Source organism: Gavialis gangeticus, unplaced genomic scaffold (genome assembly GCF_001723915.1).
Source record: "Gavialis gangeticus isolate Ggan-Ray unplaced genomic scaffold, GavGan_comp1, whole genome shotgun sequence".
Taxonomy (NCBI): Eukaryota; Metazoa; Chordata; order Crocodylia; family Gavialidae; genus Gavialis; species Gavialis gangeticus.
In genome coordinates this window covers 104,929,919-104,938,238 of record NW_017729024.1, presented here as the reverse complement: position 1 = coordinate 104,938,238, position 8,320 = coordinate 104,929,919, and the positions used below count along the sequence as shown (strand labels likewise).

Genomic DNA, 8,320 nt, shown 5'->3' with positions numbered 1-8,320 from the left:
TTTTTTTTTTTTTAAGTTATAACCTTCAGATTTTAGAAGATGTGTGTGTTTTTTGTGAACACTGAAGGAGTATTGTTCTTTCTAATTCTTGAGAAATGGTATTTTTAATAGCAGGGGCAAATGGGTGTCATTTTCACTGAATATGTAATCAGATTAAGTTTCAGTATCTGTCAACATTAGGTACCATAGAAATGTATTCACAGATTTGCCTATTTCTAAAATGGATTTAACTCAATAGGCATTCCTAAAAGCTTCATCTTCACAGGTCTTGAAATTGCTCTCTAAAGTGTTTTCACAGTCACTGAAGTGACTGTTTAATTCAGCAATTACTTTTGATACTCAGCATGCTGATTTTTCAATATAAAATATCACTTAACTGAACACTCAATCCCTTTATGGAATGTGTTCATAAAAGTCCCTTCAGTTCATTCCATAGCATTGATGGATATTTGATTTTCCCTGTTGACTGAGCCTTCTTTTGCTTTGCTTGTAATTATGTATACATCAGAAAAGCTTTGGTAATGTTTATTTTATTGATTTAAAGAAAATGTTTAGACTTTCAGTCGCAGCATAATTTAGCTCTTAATCCTTAGACTTTTATTTGGCTGCACTGTGTTATAGCAGACGTTATTTTTATGAGCTTCTGTAATTTCTGTCGTCTTTTTAATTTTTTTTTAACATTTATCTTGCTTTTTTTATCCTCTCTGGTTGTAGCAGAGACCTAAAGGACGAATAGCAATAACAGATAATTAATCCAAGCAGGATAGTGTAGATATGGTAGCAAAATCTGAGGAGTGGAATTCTCTGCAGTGAGCTCTGTGAGGTTCTATCAGATACTTCAGAGAAATTATTGATGTCTTCATTAAAATACATTGCTCCCTGCAGAGACGCAACTTGAGGAACCTGCAGAATCTCACTGGGGAAAACGGGCAACTTTTTATCACCAGTCACCGCTGTAGAGTCCAGCACCCTGCAAGGGACTCAACAGCCTAAGCCTGATTTTATGTCTAGTGTTTATGACATGGCTGAGCATATGAGTGTGTTCAGCAGTCCATTAAGCTAGCTCAGCAGTTCATTCAGCTGCCAATGTCCTCCCAAAGAGTACTCTTTGCCCTGGCAGTAAAGCTGCTGTAGTGGTGTTCACATGGAATCACCAGAAGTATGCATATGCATGCACTTTTGTGGCATGGTGGTGGTAGTTGCTGTTTGCTGCCAGAAGTCCTGGTGACAAAGTACTGTTTGTATGTAGTAGCTCATGGGAGGATCCAGGATTTTATGACAGGTAAAAACATTTAGGTAGAGGGGAGGAACCCACCCATTGCTGTTCTGATTTTGGCTGGAGTGTGGCAGGAGCATCTTGGAGTCGCCTGCCCTTCCCATCCCACACCCAGATCTGTTGGGGACAGCCGAAACTGCAGCAATGGCAGGCAGGGGTGGGAAGGAATGGGAGCGGGGATGTGCTGTTGAGGAAGGAAGGGAAGGAAAGGAAGGAGGTGTGAGATATTTACCTTTTTGGGGACTAAAAAAAACCAAGTCCCTGGCTGCTGCTGTCACAGTGGAATCAGAAAGGGGAGGTGCATCCACACTACTGCACCTCCTAAGGATCTGCCCTTGTAGTAGCCTCTTAGGAGGCCCTTTTCCTGTACCAGAAGCCCATTATACTATGTTCTATACACGTACAGAGTGAAGAGATGGTCACTGTTACAGAGAACTTTAAGGCATCAGATGGGTACTGACAGATGGGCAGAGCATAAGGAGACAATGGATGATACTGCTTAGTATGATCCAAGACATTTGTAGCATGTCAGCAGCTGTGCTAAATTAGAAATTATATCTAAGTGTTATTTAAAGAGGAATCTAAAGGAACTCAGTGAAGTGCCTTTGTGGGAGACTGTGAAGGGGTTTGAATGCAAAAATAAGCAGTGTGTGTTCAATGTGATTAAGAAGGGAGAGCACGTTGAGGGACTTAGAAAGGATTGCCGTGGTCAAGTGAATGATCTTTGCCACTTTCTAAATAGATGCTCAAGAAATGTTCCCAGAGTCATACCTATAATGGGGGGAGGGGAGCTTTAAGTTTTGTTTGATCACCAGTTCAAAGAATTTCCAAGGGATGTACAAATATGCAAGTTATTTTCAGACTTCTTTCAAGCAGAAGCCCAACAAGTAGAGACCAAAGTTCAGTTAGCATTGTTCCAGTCTACCACTGTATAAAGAAGCTGAAATAATCTGTTTCTGTCATGTGACAGATATTATAGGTTTGCATGAGAGAGAATTGCTGCTTGTAAAGACCTTGGTGGAAGTACTTACATTTGTAAACAGATCATTTATTTGACCCTGAATAAGTGAATACTGCAGTTGCCTAAGATTTGAGTCTTTTTCTCTGATTTGTGTGTTAGCACTGGAAACCAAGCTGAACATCAGGAACCTTTGGGTTAAGTGGAATGGTACCAGTCACTTAATTTATATGCCATCCCTTGCAGCTCTCCATGTTCTGTATTTAGTTCCTCTATAAAGTGCTACATCCACTTGCAGCACTTAAAAACAAGTATGCACTTACTCCAGAAATGACTACAAAACAGTAACACTTTTTCACTTCAAGAGTGCTTTCCATCAAATTTGTTTTTGTAAACATTTAATTAAGCTGCATAACAACTCTGTGAGTTAAGGATTATTTCATTTGCCATGTGGAAAAAACTGAAGCATAGGAAAGTTTAGTGAGGGTCTCAAATGAAATAGCCTTAATGCTTCCTTCCCAGTGTCCTATTCTGTTATATGCAAAACCCCTCTTCCTCTCTAACTATAAAATTATATGTTAATTTGCCTGGGATCTGAGTACCACACTTAATTATCAACATGGGCTTTAGAGCAGCAAAATGTTGCCACCAGTCATGTTAGGCTTTTAATTGTGAAAGCATTTTTCTAGATCTTGTTAGGAAAAGATGAGAGAGGTCTGCACTCTGAATTCAGACATGTCATAATTCTTCATTTGTTGGAGTAAGCTTCAGTTGAGGAGAAAAAAAAAACTTTCCCGGGCTTCTAGAAAAAGATTTTTTAAGTGTCAAGATTCATTGGCAAATAGTTGAGGAACTACTTGAATCTCTCTGTAAGTACAAAGCCATATATAGAGCTGCCCATGGATTGGAAGCTAGGAGATATGTCTTTTTTTTCCCCATGGTCATTTAACTTTCTTTTTTAAGAAATGCATCTCATTCTTTATATGAAGTAAGTTTTAATAAATATACTTTATGAGACTGTTTCCTGGCTTATTACTCAGCCAGCATCTTGCACTTCTCTCGCTCCTTTTCTTAACAAATGGTGATGTATCATGACATTGTGCATGAGTTTAGTACTTCTGTAGCTGAAGTTTCAAATTAGAATCCCATTTTCATGAATTTTTGTAACTAAGAGCTTTACAAATGTCTTTGCAAGATCTCTTAAAATCACCCTTACTTGTTATATTTTTACTGGGGAAAAAAATGTTCAAATTTGGATGTTTTACTCCGTGAATGTGTACGTGTTTCATAGCAACAAGGCCTTGTTGGGAAAATTGTATATGAAATGCTGTGACAGGAAATTAATTTCCAAAACAGCATTCAAATCAAAAGCTGGTTGAATTGTTTTCTTGAAACTTTTTTGAACAAAATATAATTTCCTGATTTAAAAAAAAAAAGGAAAAAAAAATTGAGGTAAATGTCTATTTTTAACAGTTTCCCAGGTCCCAAAAGCTTGTCCAGCAGTTTTCCCAACTATACAGTTGGCCCACTAAAAGATATCACAAAAGATCTTTGTCTCATTACATTAGTAGAAAGATTACAATGGCATGTTTTCATTTTTGCCTGTGTTTCTTCAGTGGGGGGGAGCTAATTCCCAGTTCCTTACTCAAGTTCTTGCTTTTACTAACATCTTCTGAATGTTAAGCATTTTGTTTTTGCTGAGCAGATTAATGTTGAGAGTGTGTAATGTGCCATACCTCTTAGTGTTAGACTGCTCAGCAGCTTGATAGTCAATTGACTACTTTTAGTGAAGACCTGGTGCAGCAAGGTATTTAAATACATTCATAATTTTAAGCACATGTATATAATGCTCATTAATGTTAAGCATAAAGTTATATATCATTTGAATGTGGGTCTATATGCATTTGAAGTGAATTATTAAAAGCTTCCAGAATCAACCTTTCAAACACTTGCCATGAGATTTCATGATCTACTACTTGATAAATAGAGTTAATATTCTCATTATGTTTTGTAATATAGTGGCTGTTATAAATATTTCTAACAGCACTTTCACTTTTTGTTTTTATTGGATTTCTTTTTGTAACCCTCAAGAGGCAAAAAAAGTCAACATTTTCAATTTGGTGATTGTGAAATAGTAAATTTGAGAGGCATGAACAGACGGAAGATGAACATCGTGCTCTGGCATCAATAATTCCATTCCAGTCTAAAAAAACAAAATGGAAGAAACATCTTAGTTTTGTCTCTCAGGTGACACAATTTTGCCTGGGCTTGACTGTCAGCTACTATCAGGCATAAAACTTTGTTTTCCTTCTTTTTCTGAAGAAATGGCTTGCATTCTTAACTTTCAGAATACAATGTAATTTTCAGAACTTTCTCTTTTTTTATCTGCAGACTGTGAAGACTGGGGCAGGAGTAACTTGTTTTTGTTGATTTCTAATAATTTGTTAAAAGCTCTAACATTTATTCCTAGGATTCTGAAAGCACACAGGACCTTGCAGAGGAACTTTACACTAACTTTTAGAGGTACTTACCTTCGTTGCCATATCAGGCCCCTGGGTTAGTTAGTGAATTGGCATCTTTTTTCCATTAAAGATTATGTTCTTTACCTGACACGGCACCCAGCTCTTAGAACGTTTGGTGCTTTAGGTCTCGGTGACTGGAATGAAGAGATTTTATTTAAATGGATGCTGAGATTTGAATACAGAATGAGTTTCTACCCTCATGGCTAATCATAGAAGAAGTCTGAAAAAGTAAAACTATTGCATCATAAGGACTCAGAAACCCCCCCCACAAAAAACAAACTCCCCGCCCCAACCTCCCCCCCACAACTAAATAGAACCCCAGATGTACTGAAAAAGAAAAAACAAAAACAAACCTGATTTTTAAGCTAGCTGCATCACATTGCAGGCCCAGACTCATGATTTTTGATTATGTGAGAATGGAAGTGTGGTTGGTAATGTTTCATAAAATAGTCAGAATTGTTGTTTCCCAGACATGACCTGTTGGAATGATCTCCATTGCAGTGAAGTTGGTGGTGGGAAGTTGATCTATTTGTTGCTGGGTATGAATGAAAGAAGCTTTGTTTTGGGGGGGGTTTGTTTTTTTAAGTTTCTCACCTTGACATTTCTGTATGTGTGAGTGGTTGGTTTGGTTGATTGCTTTAAAGGTATTAGGCCCAGAAGCTTGCTCTCTTATTTTTATCTCTTCCCTGGAAATTTGCTAAGACATTTGGTGGGGTTATGTGCATTTTGTTCTGCACGGCTTCCATGGAGTGCAACTGCTCATGCTCGCATCCTGCTGCAGTCCCATTGCAGTTTGTTTTTTTTTAAACTACTTTAAACAAATAAAGCAGTGTAATTTATTCAGTCCCCTTGTTCAAGGTAGGATCATTTCTACCGAAATCAACATAGACAAGTAAGTGCCTGCCTAACCTGCTCTTAAAAACATCTAAGGGTGGAGATTCTGCAATTTTGGGGGGTCACCTATTCTAGTACTTTACCATTGACATAGTGAAAAAGATCTTAGTAATATTCAGCCTAAATTTCTCTTGCTGCAAGTTTAAGACCATTACTCCTTGTCCTGTCCCATGCAGCCACAGTTTATCTCCATCCTCCATATAAACCCCGTTCAGGAATGTGAAAACAAGATTCCCTCAGTCTTCTCTTCTACGGGCTAAATAAATTTAGTTCTTCCAACCTTTCCTCAAATCAAGTTCCCTAGACCTGTAATTGTTTTGTAAGTCTGTGGTTCCCAAAACTGGATGTAGTTTTCCACACATACCTCTTCCTCCTGACCAAGTGAGGAACTGGAAAATAGAAGGGTTTTTTGTGTTCTTTCTTTCTATAAAGTTACTTCATTTGGAACAGTGAAGCAGCTGCTTTATCTGGAGAAATGCCATTTATTGTTATGACATTCCTTTGTGTGCTGTCAGGCTGTTAATATAAGGGAATTTTTCATGTTCACATTCTTCTTTAATGTGCCCTGTATTAATTTACTGCTTCAGAGCAGAGAAACAGGAATGTGCTCCAGATCAACAGCCTGCCATGCAGGTTCGGCTCTTCCATTCTAGTGATACCTCTCATTTTTTTTTCCAGGTCGTTTGTATTCGTTCTACATGGAATGCGCTTTCGCCAAAGCTGAGTTGTGACAGGCGTCCGCTCATTTTAAAAACACTGAACGAACTGTTTGCCCTGGTTCCCTCATTAACGGTGAACACAAATGACTATGAGGTATGTCTCTCAGGTCTGAAGTGGATATTTCTGCATGTGAGTTTTAAATGTGTTACCTCACTTTAGAGACATCTCTAGTCTGATTGTAACAGTTCATGGTACCCTTACAGTTGCATGGTATTTTCAAGGTGCTTTTATATGAATTAACCAATTGATCCTGTGAGTTCAGGTAAGAACATGCCTGTTCATCTCCCACAGGTGCAGTGTTGGCAATAGGCTTTGTATCTCAAGAACCCCTGGCATATGGGAAAAGATACTCTTCTCTTATTACAAATAATTCTGCAGTTTTTGGATGCCCTCTTTTGCCCAAAGTTGAGATGGGTTTTGGGTGCCCTCTTTTTTCCCTTGTTCATTGAGTGAATGTGGAGTTGGAAGCCATTTCCTTTGGACAGGCAGACAACTGAAGTGGCTTTTGTTTTCACTTTCATGGTCACTACAGATTGAGGAGCAAGGGGTGGCTTGGCTTTCTGTTTATTTTCTTCTCTTTCTCCCAGGAAAAAAGTGGGATGTGGAGAAAGAAGATGCATATGTGCACTCTGTTCATTGCTTCCTTTTCTGACATGAAGCACATGGGGAGGAGCAGGATTGCCACCAAGATTCCGTACAGGGTTTGAAATACGGGATTGGGGGGCCTGAGCCCCCCTATAAGAAACAAGAGCCCCCATAAGCCCTCTTATAAGAGATGAGAGCCCCAGACTACCCCACACCTTTCTAAGCAGCTCAAGCACAGAACCTTCCCAAAGAGCTGGAGTGTAATTCAGACTCTATCCCTGTGGTTGGATATGGGATGCAGTATAATCAGCATTTGGATACCAATGTGATAGGTGCCCTAGATAGATAGATGAATGTGCTGATGTTTTTCAAACATATATCTCTTGCCCTGCAAATTAGGCTAGCTTAGTCTTTAACCCTGAAAGCCATGCTTTGATTCTGCCATGTAGATATGTCAAACTATTTCACCATTATAGCCCTAAAAAGAAAGAAATTTCAATAGTGGGTGCAGTTCATTTGTAAAGTTGTGGGGAGGGAGGGGAAATTTTTCCTTCACACAAGCAGAATTCAGGAGCAGATTACCAGATTAAGTGTGTTTGATACGTATTTTCAACCTACCAGCAATATACAGAAAGACACCTGTGTTGTTTTAACCACTGAGCCGTAGTGTTTTAATTCCCTCTTAAGGCTTTTAGCAGATCTTTTTGGCTACTTTTTTTCTTTCATAATGCAGTAATTCTTTCTTCAGGTTTCAGGTTAGCAGGTGACTCTGCTGTTGTGGTTTCTAGACTGTGGAACTCTCATCCCCTTAATCTGTCTCATTTCTTCTCTTTCTTCTTTGTCTTTTTTATCTCTGTCCTCCATAGGCAATGCTTTATTTTAAGCACAGTTGGGTAGTGCATAGAGAACTTTTACACTTTTTTTTTCTTCCTGTTTTGGAATACTCACTTTGTCTGGTTATGGTTAGAGGGTATATTTTTATTATACTTTCATTATACTTTTATATGTTTTTATTATACTTTTATTATTACTTTCATTGTAGTTTGTTTGTTTTTTTCTTGTACTAATTAAGTGCTTTGAATTCCTCAAACCATATCTGAGTTCCTAGTGCTGGAAATCAAAGGCTGGTTCTGGAAATTGTAATCTGTTGAGATAACATATTTAACTGAAGTGCTTTTGCTGGAATGCAGCCTCTCTTCCCTTCCACAAACTTTAAAAGATTTGAACCTCAGTCTTGTACATCTTGAATTCATTGTGACTACTTGTATGCTTAACATTAAGCATGTGCATCAGTGTTGCAAGACCTAGCCCTGGAGGAGGGAAGTTGCCGTGTGTGTGTGTGTGTGTGTGTGTGTGTGTGTGTGT

The 8,320-nt window shown here is 38.4% G+C and overlaps 1 protein-coding gene and 1 long non-coding RNA gene across 6 annotated transcripts in view; one reads left to right on the top strand and one right to left on the bottom strand.

Moving 5' to 3' along the window:
- The window catches only part of LOC109297613, a 10,188-nt gene extending 9,305 nt beyond the window's left edge, over positions 1–883 (bottom strand). Inside the window, exon 1 of the long non-coding RNA XR_002097362.1 lies at positions 872–883. This is a non-coding gene — a long non-coding RNA (uncharacterized LOC109297613). The remainder of the gene's footprint in view (positions 1–871) is intronic.
- The window catches only part of FOCAD (focadhesin), a 318,854-nt gene that overhangs the window by 211,349 nt on the left and 99,185 nt on the right, over positions 1–8,320 (top strand). For all 5 annotated transcript variants that reach the window (XR_002097361.1, XM_019517493.1, XM_019517495.1 and 2 more), the window contains exon 16: positions 6,329–6,463. Coding sequence is in view for 4 of the 5 variants with exons in the window: in XM_019517493.1 (XP_019373038.1) it covers positions 6,329–6,463 (135 nt within the window). In the remaining variant the exon portion in view is untranslated. The remainder of the gene's footprint in view (positions 1–6,328; positions 6,464–8,320) is intronic.